The 19,060-nt window shown below is 39.1% G+C and overlaps 1 protein-coding gene across 1 annotated transcript in view; it reads left to right on the plus strand.

The window, feature by feature from the left end:
* The window catches only part of LOC115225134 (protocadherin Fat 4), a 549,120-nt gene that overhangs the window by 428,892 nt on the left and 101,168 nt on the right, over positions 1–19,060 (plus strand). Inside the window, exon 24 of the mRNA XM_036500736.1 lies at positions 7,675–7,830. Within this exon, the coding sequence (XP_036356629.1) occupies positions 7,675–7,830 (156 nt within the window). The remainder of the gene's footprint in view (positions 1–7,674; positions 7,831–19,060) is intronic.

The raw sequence follows: 19,060 nt of genomic DNA on the forward strand, positions 1-19,060 counted from the left end.
AAAGGTGCTCAAGATGGTTGTTGGCACAATGGTTAATAATTTTGTGGGTGTTTACCAAGCCAGTTGCCAGATTTTGGAGCTTCAATGCTCAAGGAAGCAAGACATTCAGAGTACGGTAGATGCCTGATGGAGGGTATTCACTTGGTTGCATGTCTCTGAACAGTTTCCAGGAGGTCAATGTCCTGAGCAAGATAGGGGTTCCAGACCAGTGATGCAAATTCCGAGTGTGGTTGCACCATAGCCATATACAGCCTTAGATAAATAGCTGGAGAATGGCTGACAAAGGTCTTGCTGAGTGATGCCAAGACACCTGCTTCCTTCTTGATAATTTTAGAGATGTGGTTTGTTCAGTGCAAATCACTGCTGACAGTAATGCTCAGGTCACGTTCACAATAAGACTGCTTGATATTAGTATTGTGGAGAGAGTATGTGGACACTGGGTTTTTCCTTCCAAAATGCATGGTGGTACACTTGTCCACAGCCAGCTTTAGTTACCAGTCCATGATCCATTGTTTCATTGTGTCCAGGTCTGATTGCAGGAAAGATCTATAGTATTCAGGATCTGTTCTTTTTATCTTAAGGTACAGCTTGATTTTATCTGCATATTTTAGCACTGTGGCATCCATGTCATTAATGTATGCAACAAACAACTGGGGACCAAGAACAGATCCCTGCAGTACACCAGATGATATCTCATAAGGTGAAGAATGCTATCCTAGAACCATTACTACCTCTTTTCGGCTGAGAATGAAAGACTCCATCTAGTTAAAAAGATCATCTTTCACACCCATTTCAGAGAGTTTTACCATAAGTCTTTTGTGTGGCACAGAATTAAAAGCTTTAGCAAAGTCAAGGTAAACAACATCTACCCATAAACTGCCATCAGTGACCCAAGTGATGTCTACATGAAACTCAATAATTTGATCACAGCAGCTGGAGTTAGGGATAAATCCAAATTGTGAGGGCTGGATAAGGCTGTGAGAATTCCAGAAGTTCCAGAGTGTTTCTCTGATACAGCATTTCTCTGACACAGTTTGGCAATGCAGCTAGTGAGACTGACTTGACAATAGTTGACAGGCGACATGTGCTTACCCTTTCTGAACAGAGGAATGACACTAGTAGCATCATTGTTAAGACAGAACTGAAAGAAGAGTGAAAACTGGTGCAGCAGAAAGTACTCACCACATTTGAGAAGCAGGCATAAAACTTCATCAAGATCAGGAGAGACATATTTGCACTTATTCTTAAGGTGATGTTTCAGCATTGAAGGTGTAAGTTTCATAGTTGTAATGGAATTTGGTGTCAGAGCTGGTGGAGATGCTACATTTTGGTTTTCAACAGTAACAGTTCCTGCATAGCATTCAGCAATGAGTTTTGTACAGTCAGTAATCTGGCTTGTGTGAGGATTGTAAAGGGGACCAACTGGACAGTGAGGTCTCTGCTTTGAATATACAAGCCTCCTTCTTCCTCCCTAGTATACTGCTGACTCCCCATTTAATCATTCCACCTTTGAACTTCTCTGCACTGTGATCTGAAATGTAAAATAATTTCTACCCTGATGATGAAGGTTTGGTTTATCCAATGTTCATTGGTTTCATTATGGCCAGCATATTGTGACAGGCTACAGCTCCCAACATTATGATGGATCTCCATGTTTCCAGAAACAACTGTTATACTTATAACACTTTTGGGGAATAGGAGCTGTTTACATATGATTTCAATGCCACATTCTTTGAAAGCATGCGAAAAACCTGGAAAAGAAAAAAAAAGCCACAAAACAAAACTCCATTGTTGGGAAAGTCAGTTTCCCGGTGATCCAATGGGTCATGGGTAGTCTAGTCATGGATAAATTTTGATATTATAAACAACGGTTTCTAAAATGCATGGACTTAATGGGTTAACAGTTGTAGTAAATCATCTTCAGCTTACTGAAAACATGATTACTGAATAACAATTATGTTGGCATGATTCCTAATCAAACTTTGCTCTCCAACATCAAAAAAGTCACTGTGACTTATAGTCATGGCAATGATAAAATTCTCATTTTGAACCTTGTAAGTCGGGTGCATCATATAGGCGAGGGTGTTTTATAGTTGTGTATATGCAGTATGCCATTCTCCCAACTTTCTTATCTAATCTATAGGTTTTAAAAAAATAACTTTGTCATCTAACTTGAAGAATTTTGAAGTATTCTTGTTGTTTGCCTTTTTATTATTTTCACTGGGTATCAGCTTATCAAAGATTGATCTGACCTGCCTAGCAAATATCATTTCTGTGGATGACATTCCCGACAGTGTATTTGGATTAGGAGTTAATCAGTACACTCTTAGAATGTTGAAATGTCCATCACTTCATTGTTCACCTTTTCCAGTGCCTTCTTGAAAGTCTCAACAAAATGTTCCACTTGTTCATTTGAGCTAGGATGATATTGCGGAGTGGTGGCATGTTTGATGACAGACATTTTACAAAATTTTCTGAACTCGTCTGACATAAATTGAGTTCCATTTTCAAATACAATGGTATCAGGAAGACCATACCTGGTGAACAATTCATCTAAAAAATTTATTGTAACCACAGATGTCAGCTTTTTACATTTATGCACTTCTGTCCACATTGGATAACTGTTCACCACAACAAGAACCCTCAAGTGAACCTGCATAATCAACATGCAGTCTGGCCCATGGAACATCTGTTTTTGGCCAGGGTTGCCATTTAGTGGTAGGTGCTTTTGCAGCTAAGGCACACTCTCTGCATGCTTTCACTGATTCTTCAATGTCACAGTTCATTGTTGGCCAGTATACATAACTTCTCATTAACGATTTCATTTTTGAAATCCCTGGGTGACCAATATGAAATTCCTGTAACTGCTTTTGTCCTGAGGCTGGTACTATGACTCTTTGTACATACATCAACACATTGTCACACAGTGAGAAATGGTTTGCATTTATGTTGCAAATATTTTTATCTCTTTTAGCCTTCAGTATTTCTTTCATTTTTATAATGAATTTATTGTTTTTCAATTTTAATTTCATGTCTTGTAAAGTAACTGTCAGTTCTCGAATGATGTTACTCAAAACATTTTTAATTTCATTTTCCGCTTGCATAGCAGCAATCGCAGTATCTTCAAGTGGTTCCACATTTTTCGAAATCAGTTTTGACAGACACTCTGCATGATCTAATTTCTTGGATGGTATATACTCCATCTTGAAACCATAGTTTAATAATATTGTACCTCTGTATTGCAATCTATTAACAATATAGGTAGGGATTCCTTTCTTTGAACCAAATATCAATAATAATGAATTCTGATCAGTCTGTAGATGAAAACTTCTACTGTGTAAAAATCTGAAATTTTATCAAGGCAAAAATAATCGCTAGAGCTTCTTTTTCAATTTGGCTATAATTTTTCTCTGCTCATATCAGAGTACATTAGGCATGAACCACTGCTTTCATGTTACCATCATTATGTAGCATTACTGTTCCTATATCATACTCAGAAGTGTCTGAAGCTACAGCGTCTGAAGCCTAGCAGCAGGTATTTAAAGGAAAAAATTTGACAAGACAGTCAGTTGCCTGCTGACACTCATTGACACTATATCGAAGAGGCCAGGGAACAGAAGAAAGAAGACATGCACCCAATACCAGAGCTGAAGACACCTCCGAAAGTGGGGGCCCTGCCACGTCAAAACGGTAGAGGAGTAGGGGCCGAAACTGGACTTAGTTCCTCCTGACGATGTCTTGAGCTAACTGGATCCTATAAAGCTGTTTGGTAGCAGACCACGAAACACGGTTGAAATTCCTCCCCAATATTTTTTTGATATTTTGTCAAACACCTTTGGACAATTTTCCAAAAAATACCACTTCATATCGTTTTCCAGCAGATTATTCGAAGTCTTCATCATCTTTTTTGACCAAATTTAAACATTGCCAGTGAGTATTGAACAGGGAACGTCTTTCCCTGAAAATTTTTGATAAAAAGTTGTTCCATTGAAACAAATCTCACCTGGTTTCTTTAGCAGAATATAATTACTATATTTTTCATTGGTAGGTGATGACTTTCTTAAAAGTAGTCATACTTTTTTCTCATTGGACCAACTTTTACACTCTTCTTTGTAGATTTCTTCATATCTGTGAAAACATGCAAAGAAGGTAATCCCTTCATCTGGATTATAGCTGAATTCCTCAACTGAGTCTGGCTGTGCTGTCTGTCGAGTATGAACCGGAAGTATTTTCAGACATCTTCAATATCAGTTCCAGCAACTGTTGTTTTTGTTGCTGTTGTGGTTGCTGCTGCTGCTGTAGTTGCTGTTGTAACTGCTGTTGCTGCTACTGTAGTTGCTGTTGACGTTGGTGCTGTTACTGTTGCAAATGCACCACAGAGGCCAATATGTTCTCCATGTTAAATGAATTTTCCTTGGTTTTGTACCAAAACAGAAACCAAAATTAATTTTAAACATCCAACACAAGCTTCAAACAACTCTACGCCACTTTTATATCCTTGTATGTTGGATATATAATATAACAAGCAAGAGGAAAAGAAAGTATTTACACAATGCACTACTGTTAATATTACATGAGACTCAGCACTCTCAACCACAGCTCACAGTGAACTGCTTACCAACCTGAATTACCAGTTGCTCACAGTTCTTAATTTTATAACAATGAGTCAGTCCACCTTTAGTCATTTATAGGCTCTCTTTTACTCTTTTATTCTTTTACTTGTTTCAGTCATTTGACTCTGGCCATGCTAGAACACCACCCTTAGTCGAGCAAATCGACCCCAGGACTTATTCTTTGGATGCTTAGTACCTACTCTGTCAGACTCTTTTGACGAACTGTCAAGTTATGTGAACGTAAACACACCACCATTAATTGTGATGCTGGGGGGGGGGGGCAAACAGACACACAAACATATACACACACACACATACATACATACATATAAATATATATATATATATATATATATATATATATATATATATATATATATATATACATATATACTACGGGCTTCTTTCATTTTCCGTCTACCAAATCCACTTACAAGGCTTTGGTCGGCCCGAGGCTATAATAGAAGACACTTGCCCAAGGTGCCATGCAGTGGGACTCACAACATATATATATATGTATGTATGTGTGTGTATGTGTGTGTGTGTGTGTGTGTACATATATACAGACAAACAAATTCACATGCCCACATATTTAAATATAGATGAAAGTGCATGGCCTAGTGGTTAGGCTTTTGCACTCAAAATTGCTAGATTGTGGATTTGATTCCCAGACCAGGCAGTGCATTGTATTCCCTAAGCAAAACACTTTCATGTTGCTCCATCCACTTTTGATCAAGAGGGAGTGTTGATCTGCTTGTCAAGCCAGTGGGTTGGCTAAAATGATGCAAAGTGCATTGTGACCAGTGATGTGTAACAGCATCTGATAGTCTGGTTGGTTATGTGAACATGCAGTATAAATATATATATTTGCAAACAACTTGCACATACAAGTACTATGAGTTGAAAGCACTGTATGCTGAACATAACAGGTGTCTGGAGTCATCAGGAGAGAATGCACACTGTTTCAAGGTCTTCCTCTCAATGGCATTCTTATGCACTAGCTACCCTCCCCTCACTGAGAAGAGGCCCACTTGCTAAATCTTCACTCAGTATTCTTCTAGACATTGCTCATCATCATTTTTTAATCAAATTCACTGGCTTGCCTTTCTCTCTGTAAATTGGATATTGCAAATGATGGTATTTGTTTATGTTGAGTTAGCAACAACAACCATTACCTCATACTGCTTCCAAGGAATCCTCTACATCTAACTTTAATTGGATAATATTTTGCTTTCCTAAATGTATCTTTACATTCCTCAAAAAGATATTCATAACAATTGACCTTTCAAGTCCGAGCAGCATCTGTGTTATCTTTATGGAAAACTATTAGCTTAAATTGATTTACTGTTTTCTTTTCCTCACACGTGATGACAATATCTGCTTTCTTTGTAATTGGAATGGGGAAGAATCTTTGGCACCTTGGCTAATCTATGGCCACCTCTCACGAACCATTCCAGTTTTCATTGCTCAAAGAAACTCAAAATGGAACTGCTGTTCCAGATGAATGAAGGGGATAAAATCTCTAACTAGTTTCCTGTGTAGTTTCTTGCCACTTTGGATTTGAACTATTTGGTTCTTTACAGCATTGAAGTGTACCTTCAGGTATATTCGTCCAACACCAGTGAACAGTTGGAAAGGATGTGTTTCAGTGTTACTAGTTTCCCTGCATCTGCATTTATCACTCTTTGATACTCTCCATCTCACCAGGTTTGTAAGACATCACAGGATGAACAAATAAAAAAACTTAGTTTTGTTGTACTGAACTTCCATATTTCATCCCAACTTACCTTTCTCTCAGTTAGGTACTTTCCCCTCCTGTCATCTGTCCCTGTTGAGGTGCTCTTTTTGATAAACATTGAGGGAATAAATAAAAGAGAAGGAAAATGGCAGTGATATTTATTGATGCTAATAAATTGTCCCATATCTCTGCACTTTCAAATACAACTGGGCTAAAATATCTTTACTTGAAAAACAAGTAAGGTTTAACAACAGGAAGAACATCTGACTGTAAAAATAGTTCCTCAATAAATATTGAATCCATGTGAGACTGGAAAAGCAAACATAAAATGAAGAAATGAAGAAACAAATGTTCAATTCAACAGATCATATCTTTATATGTATGGTACAGGATTGAAGCATATTAGATTTGAAATCTAATAGTTGTAAAATACCACATGGCACATATGTATATAGGTGAAAGCCATGAGTATTCAGGGTTGGTTACAGGATTTCTGTAATGTTGTGTTTCTTCTTAAACTTCTAACAGATCTTTTTGAAGAGTGTCATTTTGTTAAAATATACTTACAAATTTTCTTGTGTGCATTTTCACTAAGTTTTGCTATGAGCTCAGAGGAATTGTTTTATCTATCCAGCCAGTATTTAAAGCAATTAAAATTTAATTATTATCAAAATATAGAGATAAAAAGGGCACATGGAATACTTTGTGATGTCCTTGTTCAGTGGCCTATTATTTTGAACCTCTTGAGTTATGATGAAGTCAACTAATAGGATTTTACTTCAGGCTTTACATTTCTCAATATTATAATGATAATGAAGGAAGAGGAGAAGTTTTTGAAGTCAAAGCTGAACATAGCAACAATGATAATAATGAGGATGTTGATAGCAACAATGATGACGACAACAATGATAAGAGATTAACATTTTTTCGAAAATGAATTACATACTTTGTTATTGTTGTGGTTAAGAAACTCACTTTCCAACCACATGGTCTCAGGTTCAATTCCACTGCACAACACCTGGGACAAATGTCTTCTATTATAGCCCCAGGCCGACCAATGCAGTGTGAGTAAATTTGGTCACTGGAAACTGTGTGGAAGCCCATTGTATGTGTGTGTGTGTGTTTGTTCTTCCTCACTGCTTGACAACTGGTATTGGTTTGTTTATATCCCTATAATAGAATAAGTACCAGATTTTTAAAAAATAAGTAATGTAGTCAATTTTTTTTAATCAGACCACCCTTGAAGGCAGTGCCCCAGTATGGTCACTGTCCAATGATTGAAACAAGTAAAAGATAAAAGATATTTATTTGTGAATTTTCCAGATTGTTGCTGAAGATAAAGCTTCATCTAAATCCAGTGAAGCTAATGTTACTCTGGAAATATTGCCTGTGGATGAATTTCTTCCCCAATTTTCTCAGCCAAAATATCAAGTAAATGTCTCTGAAGAAGAAACTGTTGGTAATCTGATCACCATAACTGTAAGTATGAAATAATTTCCCTTTAAATATTTAAGACAAATTGTTAATAATTCAATAATTTTATAGACTATTAACATCATCTTTAAAATGCATATATACAGTCTTTATATCTCTACCATGTTTTTAATTGTTTGATCACTGATCATCTCAGGTACATTTTCTCGGATATGTACATACTGACCACTGTACATGCAGCAATAGCCTATGGATAAGGACTTTACTATCCTGAGCTTAGGAAAAATGGCTTTGAATCAAATCTAGCATGGTATCATGCATATATCAAGTGGTACGATAAATGATTATGAGCAGAAAGCAGCCTAATCAGAACATCGTGTACATATAAAAATATACATCTAAATAAAAAATGTATAATCTTATTAAATTCACTTTATTTTTCAACCACAATTATTCATGAGGCCAATTTAGGCTCTTTTGTATTAATGTGATCAGATCTGCATTTTCTGTTGTATAAAAAAGTTGTGTTTAATTTTTCCCATGGTGGGATTTGAATATATAATTATGCTTTAGATAGAAATAACTACTGGAGTATTAAATTGCTGTATCAGGTGATGACGGTTATGGAAAGGGTCATAGCCGAACTAATTAGGGAGAGAGTTAGCGTAGATGAGATGCTGTTTGGTTTTGTGCCAGGAAGAAGCACCACTGATGCTATATTTCTGGTAAGGCAACTGTAGGAGAAATATGTAGCCAAAAATAAACCTCTGTACTTGACTTTTGTTGACTTGGAGAAAGCCTTTGACAGGCTCCTTTGATCCCTTATCCAGTGGTCAATGCAGAAACTAAGGATAGACGAGTGGTTGGTAAGAGCTGTACAAGCCCTGTACAGGGATGCTGTCAGTAAGGTGAAAGTTGGCAACGAGTATTGTGAAGAATTCTGCATAGATGTAGGGGTTCACCAAGGATCAGTCCTCAGCCCCCTCTTAGTCATCATAGTTCTCCAGGCAATAACAGGAATTTGAGACAGGCTGTCTCCTGGGAGCTCCTCTATGCTGATGATCTTGCTCTAATAGCTGAGTTACTACCAGAACTAGAGATGTAGTTTCAGGTGTGGAAACAAGGTCTAGAATCAAAGGGCCTTAGAGTCAAACTAGCAAAAACCGAAGTCCTAATAAGTTGGAAGGTGGACAAATCACAAACCCCTTCAGGTAGATGGCTCTATTTGATCTGTAGAAAATGCATAAGTAGAAACATAAGATTACTCAGTGTAAGCTATGGATACATAAGAGTTGCTGCAATATCAGAGGAAGATTAACTGGAAAGAGAGGTTTTGTATGTGGCTGATGCACAGAGAAAATAAACACTGAAAATGTACAGAAAACAGATTCCATCACATGCCAGTGGAAGAAACTAGAAGTAGCTGATAGCTTCTGCTACCTAGGTGACCAAGTCTTTAGTGGAAGTGGATGCTCTGAGAGTGTTGCCGCTAGAATAAGAATAGTCTGGGTAAAGTTCAGAGAGCTCCTACACCTGCTGGTAACAAAGGACCTCTCACTCAGAGTGACAGTTAGACTATGATGTATATCATATATGCGAACAGTCATGCTACTGCAGTGAAGCATGGACCATGACTACTGAGGATATGCATAGGCTTGAAAGGAATGAAACTAGTATGATCCGTTGGATGCGTAATATCAGTGTGCATACACGACAGAGTGTAAGTTCCTTGAGAGAAGTGTTGGACATAAGAAGCAGCAGATGTGGTGTGCAAGAAAGATGACTGTGCTGGTATGGTCATGTGCTGCATATGGATGAAGAGACCTGTGTTAAGAAGTGTCACACTGACAGCTGAAGGAACCCATGGAAGAGGTAGACCTAGGAAGACATGGGATGAGGTGGTGAAGCACAACCTTTGAACATTGGGCTTCACAAAGGCAATGATAAGAGACTGAGACCTTTGGAGATGTGCTGTGATTGAGAAGACCTGGCAAATAAAGTGAGATCGCAGCTGTGGCTGATACCAGTGTTGCATAACCAGCCAATCGAAAAGTACTCTTGAATCATCAGGTAATATGCTGTGCTTTAGAAGACCTATTGAGTCAAGTGAAATTAAAATTGTAGTCATGGCTGATGCCAGTGCTGCCTGACTGGCATCTATGCTGGTGGTACGTAATAAGCACCATTCAAGCGTGGGATAATGCCAGTGCTGCCTGACTGGCTCCCTGTGCTAGTGGCATGTAAAAGCATCATACAAATGCAGTCGATGCCAGTGCCCTCTGACTGGTTCCTGTGCTGGTGGCACGAGAACACCGCCTGAATGTAGTCAATGCCAGTGCCTCCTGACTGGATCCTATGCTGGTGGCATGTAAAAAGCACCCACTAAACTCTTGGAGTGGTTGGTGTTAGGAAGGGAATCCAGCTGTAGAAACCTTGCCAGATCAGATTGGAGCCTGGTGCAGCCTACTGGCTTGCTAGTCCTCAGTCAAACCATACAACCCATGCCAGCATGGAAAGCAGATGTTAAATAATGATGATGATGATGGTGATGGTGGTAGTGGTGGTGAATAATAATAATAATAATAAGCCCCACCGGCAAGGTCATATGCTGTTTATCTTGATATGAGATCACCATGTTGCGCACATATGGTTGTGATGCATGTGCCTGGTGTACCCTTATCAGACGGGTAGTCATGATGGGTATATTGGGCTTCGTATATTTTACCCCAGTGTCACTTTGATGGCATGCACTGCTCTCTCACTCAATAATAATAATAATAATAATAATAATAATAATAATAATAATAATAATAATCATCATCATCATCAATTCTAAATTGCTGTCCTTTCTTAAGATGTACAACCAGCAGTAGTTACAGAGTTAGTTTCTGAGGTAACCATCACAACAATTTCGCACTGGTTTATCCATATTTGTATGAGTTAGATGAGTTTTCCACAGCACAGAATTTACCACTTGTTTTAGTTCTTTATTGTGCCCTTGGTGAGAGGTTCAGTTGTGTGAGATCGATTAACAAATTGTAGGTCATGTATCATTGTACCTTACTTCACATTTTGAAGACCTCTACTGTCAAATGAATGTACTGGGGGTCAATTTGGTTTAATTTTTGGATGCTGACAAATGAAGTTACACCAGTGCTTCCCAAACTTTTCATGCCAAATCGCAATATCGCCCACCTATCAGCCAAAAAATGCTCCATCGCTCACCTGTTTAAAAAAAAATCCCTGACACAATCCTTCTTAACACTAAATCCCCTAGGGGACCCCCACCCACTTGTATCATTTGACACACTATATCATAGACTTAATGCCCGGTTAATAATATGCGTTTGTTTACAAATCTCTTATTGTAGGTTTAGTTTTGCCATTAGTGTGAATAAAATTCTAATGTTAACTCTATATTATGCAGACAGATTAACTTCAGTAAACTTGTGCTTTCTTTTACACTGATTTTTATTTTCCTCGAATGAACCATTGATCAGAACTGCCATGTAAAAATAATTAGTGATTGTATTATAAAGGAAAAGAATACAACTTTTTAATGAGGACCTTGTGTCTGGTGCGATGCAGCTAGTGCAGATACATTTGATTTTAAACTTGTCAACTCTAGCTGCAAGTCGTCTTGTTGTGTTACATCCAAGTAAAGTTCCAACATGGCTAAAACCAGACTGTTCTAGGTATGAGTTAGGAGAGGCTAGCAAAAGTAATTTCAGATATTTCCACAGATTGGGGTAGGAATTAAATATACTTTGATGCTACCACAAACCTTCTTTGCCATTACGGCAATATCACATTGTGGCATCATTTTCATTTTATAATTCTATCAATTCCTCCTGATCATCATCCTCACAATCAACTGCATCAACCCCAAATGGATTGCTATACCAACTTGGAATATTCAGCACAATAACATCTTGAAATTGCTCCACCGTGCCATAATGCAATGACTGTAAATATTTGCAATATGTAGTTAAATCCTCATCAACCAATTCATCTTTCAAAGAATCAAGTTGTAGAAATACAGCACTAATTTCAAAATGAAGTTAGTGATAAATGATTTACAATCAACGAGAGTTTTTCTGTTTCCCTGCAATAACTTATTCAAATCATTTAGTTTCATGACTCTATCACAAAAATAAATTGCATCTTGCAACCATCAATGAAGTGGATATTAGAGTATCTTGAAAGAAAGATATGATTATATGAAACAGTTCAACAAAACTTAAAACAGTTTCTTTTGACAGCTACTGCACTTTGGTATGGTATAAGAGTTTCGTGCATTCCTCATCATTTCTTAGACAGAGTTGATGGAAAATTCAATCAGACAAGGGACTGGATTTCAATTTGTTCACAGTCTTGATAACTAACTGTAGTGCATCATTAAATCTATTGTTCATATTTTTTGCGACTAAATGCTACTGGTGTGCCAAGCAAAGAACAGTTAATACCTTGTGGGAAATTTCATGCTTGAAGAGAGATGTAAAACCTCTGTATCTTCCTACCATCGAAGGGACTCTGTCAGACAGGCAAGAATATTACTGAGTGGGATACTATATTAAAAAAGAAAAACTTGAGAATGTGAATAATAGTTACACCTTTTGAATCAAATGGCAGTTTCTCTGTGAACAGCATTTCCTCACAAGGTTGAAGGTCTTCACTGAAATACTGGACATATACCATCATCAAACATTGATTGTCCACAACAGTTGACTCATCCACTTGTATAGAAAGTTCAGAATGCTGGAGAATATTAACGAGCTGATATTTGACATTGTTGGCCATTTCATCAATGTGTCGAGAAATTGTGTTATTACTAAGTGGAATCTTCATCATAATGTTATCAGGTTTTTCATCCATAATGGTTGACAAAATCTCTTTGATAACCAGGCAAAGTAATGTTTCTCCAATTGTGTGAGACTTCCAGATTTAACAACAAGTAATGCAATGTTGTATGATGCAATCAACCCATCATTCTCCTGTTTACTAGTTTTCTGGAGTAGCATGTTGAGTGTTTGTGTTTACTTTTTGAAAGAAGTGTTCAGTTGCAAAAAAAAGTTATAGAGGTTTAAAGTTTGATCATTTTCATCCAGTCAAGAAACACGATTTCAAAGCTGTAATTTTGTGTATGACTACACATTTTGTCAACATCCTGAAAATAGCACTTGTATTTTGATATGAAACTGTAGAATTACACACAGTATATAACCCCTCGTAGTGTTTTTTTGTTTTTTGGAGTTTTCATAAAATTTTTGGGAAATTGTATTCTACATGTGGGAATTCATAGGATTATGCAAAAAATAGGAGAAAAATTGTGGTGGAGCATAATTTAAGGCATAGGCCTACTTCCCTGCTATTTTCAGCACATATGACAATCATCTCAATGACTGTGCGACAAAAATATTCGAACGATAAACAAGTCTGCTTTTTTTAATACAAATGGATGTCTCGTGAGTAGTCAAATTGATAAAAGTGCATCCATATTCTACGCTTGCCTAGAAATAATTAAATGCTGACTTGATTTCTAAAAATTCTTTGTCACCCACAAAATGTTCACATCCTCCATCAAAATCTCAAATCACCCACTGTTTTCTAGAAATTTGCCCAATCACCCACCTGTAAGTTGAAATCGTCTGCTGGTGGGCAATATTGCCCACTTTGGGAAGCTATGAGTTACACAGTACCATGAGATGGTCTTGGAAAGAAATGCTTTTCAATTGCAGTAGTACTAGCATGGTTGTTTAACACAGGATCCAGAGAACTTATGCTGTCTCAATGGTTTGGCTATAAGACGAGACAAAAAAAATAAATTATTCTTAATGTTGAAAGTATCATACTTGATTCATATTTGATTCTTTATCTGGGGGTCAAGATGCAAGTTCCTGATTCCAGAATATTTATAGACTCTTTCACATGCATTCTCTTTCACTTGCTCCCTCCCTTTCTTTAATTCTGTGGAGGAGTGAAGGAGACATCAGGACTGGAAGCAAGGTACTGGAAATTAGAGGAAGTGACATCATGCGTCCAACTTCAGAGATTTGATTTCAGTAACATAATGCAATGAAATCTTCTTGGTGATCTGTTACTGTTCAGCATCCAATTGCACTTGGCACATGCAATGCAGAGGTTCCCAACAATCACAACAGTGAAATGTATATAGGGAACAAATGATATAAACTCTGTTTACCATAATTTCTCTTACATTTGCTCTGTACATCATAACTAGTAGTGATACTACTAAGTACAACAGTAACCAAATCACTATATTGGAAGCAGACTTGTGGAGTTCTAAACTCAACATTTGTAGTAGTACACCTAACTGTACACACAAGATATACTTTCTCTCTCTCTCTCTCTCTCTGTATATATATATATATATATATATATTATATCAAATTAGAGACAAAACCACTATTATGCAAATCAAACAAAGAAAGACTTAAGCCAATACATAAAATAATTTATATAAATTATTTTATGTTATTGGCTTAAGTCTTTCTGTGTTTGATTTGCATAATAGTGGTTTTGTCTCTAATTTGATATAATATAATATTTTACTATTAAATTGGATTTAATCTTAAATCTGATTTTTCCTTGTAAATTTGGATTTATTCCCTAATATTTATTATTATATATATATATATATATATATATATATATCATCATCATCATCGTTTAACGTCCGCTTTCCATGCTAGCATGGGTTGGACGGTTCAACTGGGGTCTGGCAAGCCCGAAGGTTGCACCAGGCCAGTCAGATCTGGCTGTGTTTCTACAGCTGGATGCCCTTCCTAACGCCAACCACTCCGAGAGTGTAGTGGGTGATTTTATGTGCCACCGACACAGGTGCCAGACGAGGCTGGTAGACGGCCACGCTCGGATGGTGTTTTTTATGTGCCACCGACACAGGTGCCAGACGAGGCTGGCAGACGGCCACGCTCGGATGGTGTTTTTTATGTGCCACCGACACAGGTGCCAGACGAGGCTGGCAGACGGCCACGCTCGGATGGTGTTTTCTTATGTGTCACCAACACAGGTGCCAGACGAGGCTGGCAGACGGCCACGCTCGGATGGTGTTTTCTTATGTGTCACCAACACAGGTGCCAGACGAGGCTGGCGAACGGCCACGCTCGGATGGTGTTTGTTACGTGCCCTCAGCACGGAGACCAGTCGATGCGGTACTGGCTACGGTCACGTTCGGATGGTTTTCTTATGTGCCACCGGCACTGGTACCACAAGGATACATGTTCCATTGATGTTCATCTATTTTGATTTGGTTTGATTTGATTTGATTTGATTTGATTTGATTTTCACTTGCCTCAACAGGTCTTCACAAGTGTCACAAGAAGGAAGGTATGCACAGGTGGACTGACTACATCCCAGGTAGGGGCCACGGGTTATGGCTTCACTAGTCTTGCCGGGTCTTCTCACGCACAGCATACTTCCATAGGTCTCGGTCTCTAGTCATTTCCATGGTGAGACCTAACGTCCGAAGGTCGTGCTTCACCACCTCGTCCCAGGTTTCCTGGGTCTACCTCTTCCATGGGTTCCCTCAACTGCTAGGATTGGCACTTCTCACACACCTATCTTCATCTATTCTCGCCACATGACCATACCAGCGCAATCGTCTCTCTTGCACACCACAACTGATGCTTCTTAGGTACAACATTCTCTCAAGGTACTATATATATATATACAATGGGCTTCTTTTTGTTTCCATTTATAAAATTTACTCACAAGGTTTTGGTCAGCCTGGGACTATAGTAGAAAACACTTATCCAAGATACTGTCCAGTGGGACTGAACCTAAAACTATATGGCTGGGGAGCAAACCATACCAGTACCAATGTTGTTTTTAATGTGAAATTTTGTTTTTAATGAATTTCTGTATAACTCAAGTTTAGAACTAGCTACATAAAATGTGTATCATTATTCTTTCTTGCATATGATGGTATACAAATGTTTTTGTTATAAGATAAATAGGTTGAGCAAGTACATTTGATGATATTAAAATTTTCATAAGAAACAGGATTCTGTGTAGTTGGTATGCTATTCTTCCACACTTCTACAGGTTAACATTTTGTTCCGAGTCTCTAGTTTCCATTCAATTTCAGCAACATTTTTTATTTCATTTATTAGTGTTGTTAATGATAAAAAGTTTGAAACTGACAATCTTTGCTATATGATTGATTGATTGATTGATTCTAGTTTCAGCTTATGAGCTGTGGCCATGCTGGGGCACCGCCATTTGGTGTTGCTACTTGGTTTCACTTTACGAAAGCTTTCTAGCAGCTGCCATTTGGTGCATGAGAGAGTTCGATGCAGCTGCCCTCATCTGCCCCTCCTGCCGTGAATTTGGTTCATCTGGGACACCTGACAGGAAGAGATCCAGCTTCATTTTAAAGACATCTGCATCCACCCCATGCAGGTCTCTCAGGTTCTTCGGAGGATATTGAAGAGCTGTGGGCCTCAGAAGCCCAGGCTATCACAGAATCTTGTCCTACATCTTGATGGCAAGTTGGAGTCCTAGGCACCACGCAGTGGCGCCCAGTTCTGGCATTTGCGTAACTCTCGATGCCAAAGTTCAGGACACGTCCCTCCAGGATCTTCCAGATGTATATTATGGCATATCTTTCCCGCCTATGCTCCAGGGAATATAGTTTTAATCTCTTGAGTCTTTCCCAGTAGCTTACATTCTGCATAGAGGCTATCTTCTTCGTGTAGCTACGTTGGATCGCCTCGAGCTCTGTGATCAACTTGACACTGGATGGTGACCATAACTGAGAGCAGTAGTCAAAGTGCTTTAGGACAAGTGTCCTCCAGAGGACCATCATGGTTTCTTGTTCTCTTGTTCTAAATGTTCTGAGGATCCATCCGGCCAGTCGTCTACATTCATTGCCAATTAGCAACATGTACACGAAAGGTCGCGTCATCACTCATGTAAATACCTAGGTCACGCACTGATTGTGCCTCTGGATTGCTATTCCTCCGGGTCCAGTGTATTCATTGGGTATTGCATTTAGTTTTGCATGCTGATAGTATAGAGCTTGAAACTTTTCAGCATTGAACTGCATGCTATTCTTTTCGGCCCACTTGTATATTTTGTCTAGCTCACATTGCAGGTGTTTAGTGTCCTCAGGGTTCTGTATTGCCTGTGAAACTTTTGTATCATCTGCATAACTTGTGATCGTGGCTCTCTGCGTGGCTGAGGGCATGTCTGAGAGGGCCATTATGAACAGTAGTGGTCCCAGAACAGTGCCCTGCGGAACACCGCTCACTATTTGCGTGTTAATGGAAGTGGCCCCATTGGCCACTACCACCTGTCTTCTATCTTTCAGAAAGTCATGAAGCCATTCTCCCAGTTTTCCAACTATGTTGAGATCACGCAGTTTGTGACATATCATTCCATGATCGACTTTATCAAAGGCCTTTGCAAAGTCGAGATATATCACTTCCACATTTGAGTGGTTGAGCAGCCGTTTCAGCACCCAGTCATAGTGTTGTAGGAGCTGAGTTAAACAGCTTCTCCTGGTTGGAAACCATGTTGGGTGTCGGGCAGCAAGTCATTCTCTTCAAGGAAGGTGATCAGCTTCTTCTGACTATTCGTTCCATGACCTTGCTGATGTGTGAGGTCAGAGAGATAGGTCTATAGTTCTTGGCTTCCGCTCTGCTACCCCTTTATGAATGGGGCATATTTTACCTTCCTTCAGTTTTCTTGGAAGTTTGCCAGCTGCAAGGAAGCTCTGAAAGAGGAACTGCAGTGGTCTTGCTAGGACTCTCTTACATGCTTTTAGGAGGATTGCCGGAATCCATCGGGGCCAGTAGCTGAGTCTGTTTTCATTTCATCTATAGCCTTGATTACATCGTCTTCCTTTATATCGATGTAATCTATCATCGCCGCCTCTGATTTTATATCTGCAGTGGTAAAAAAGTCAGTTGGATTGGTGATTTGGAGATGCCCAAGGGGTGGAGTGAAGACACTCTTGAATTGCTCATTCAGTATTTCACTTACCCTCATTGGTTTTCCTGTAAGTGTGCCATCCTTTTTGAGGAGTGGCCCTATTCTACAGTGAACCGTAGCTGTTTCTTTGGCATACCTGTAGAAAGCTCTGGGGTTAGATTTTATGTTGTCTATAGCCCAGGCTTCTTTGTCTGCTTTTTCTTTTCATGGGAGAGTTGCAGACATTTTTCGATTTCCAACAGTTTTATTTTTAGGCGGGACTTTTCACTGCTTTCAATCTGTTTGTTTAGGCGATTTGAAAATTTTGTACGCCGTCTCATTAAAATTTTCCTCTCTCTGGGGATTTTGTTCTTGTGTACAGTGGCTTTCTCTCTGGGACACATTTGTAGCATATGGCTTGCATTACAGACATGAATTGTTGAAGTTTCACGTCGATGTCTGGCGAGGAGAGACATTTAGGCCAGTTTTGTTTGAGGATCTCTTTCTCAATTTGTTTCCAGTTTGCCTTATGGTAGTTCAAGCTGGAAAGATTCTGAGGGTTTCTTGTAGGCTGCATGTCCGTGCTCTCTTTTGGCCCGTACATGGTCAGCTCTATCATGTTGTGATCCGAGAGTAGTGTCGGTGTCACTTTCAAATTATGGATGAGATCCATGTCATTTGTGAAGCAGAGATCCAGTGTGTTACCTGCCCTGGTTGGTTGGAGTATTACCTGCTCCATGTACAGGGTGTTTATGAGGTTCAGGAGGGACCTCGCCTGTCCTCGTTCACATCTTGTCATTCCTGGGAGAGAAAGGCCCTCGGGCCATCTGACATTGGGCAGATTGAGGTCTCCCATAAGAAGTACACTTATGTGTTGTTCTAATGTGGTTAGAACTTCTTCTATTTTTATAAGGCAGTCTTCAAACTTGCCCACATGGCTTGGGGCATCTGGAGGGCGATATGTAGCACACACAACTACATCAAGTTGCCTAATATGTACAATTAGTGTGTCACACACCGAGTTTGAGTATGACAAGAGGACCTGGGGTGTGAGGTCCTCACGGATGTACATAGCAACACCTCCATGACTCCTTTCTTTCCTGTCGGTCCGTAGTACAGCATACTGTGGTATGTGTAGCTCCGCATCTGCTATGTCCGGTTTCAGGTGCGTTTCCGTGAGTGCTATGCATAAGGCTTGATTGCATGCAACAAAGTCTCTCAGGAACGGGATCTTTGTCCTGTTACTGAGTGTTTGCAGTCCTCTGATGTTCAGTAGGAGCATCGAGGTGAGATGTACGTTGTTGCCGGCGGTGTCCATCCT

The sequence above is a fragment of the Octopus sinensis genome, linkage group LG2, assembly GCF_006345805.1.
Source record: "Octopus sinensis linkage group LG2, ASM634580v1, whole genome shotgun sequence".
Classification (NCBI taxonomy): Eukaryota; Metazoa; Mollusca; class Cephalopoda; order Octopoda; family Octopodidae; genus Octopus; species Octopus sinensis.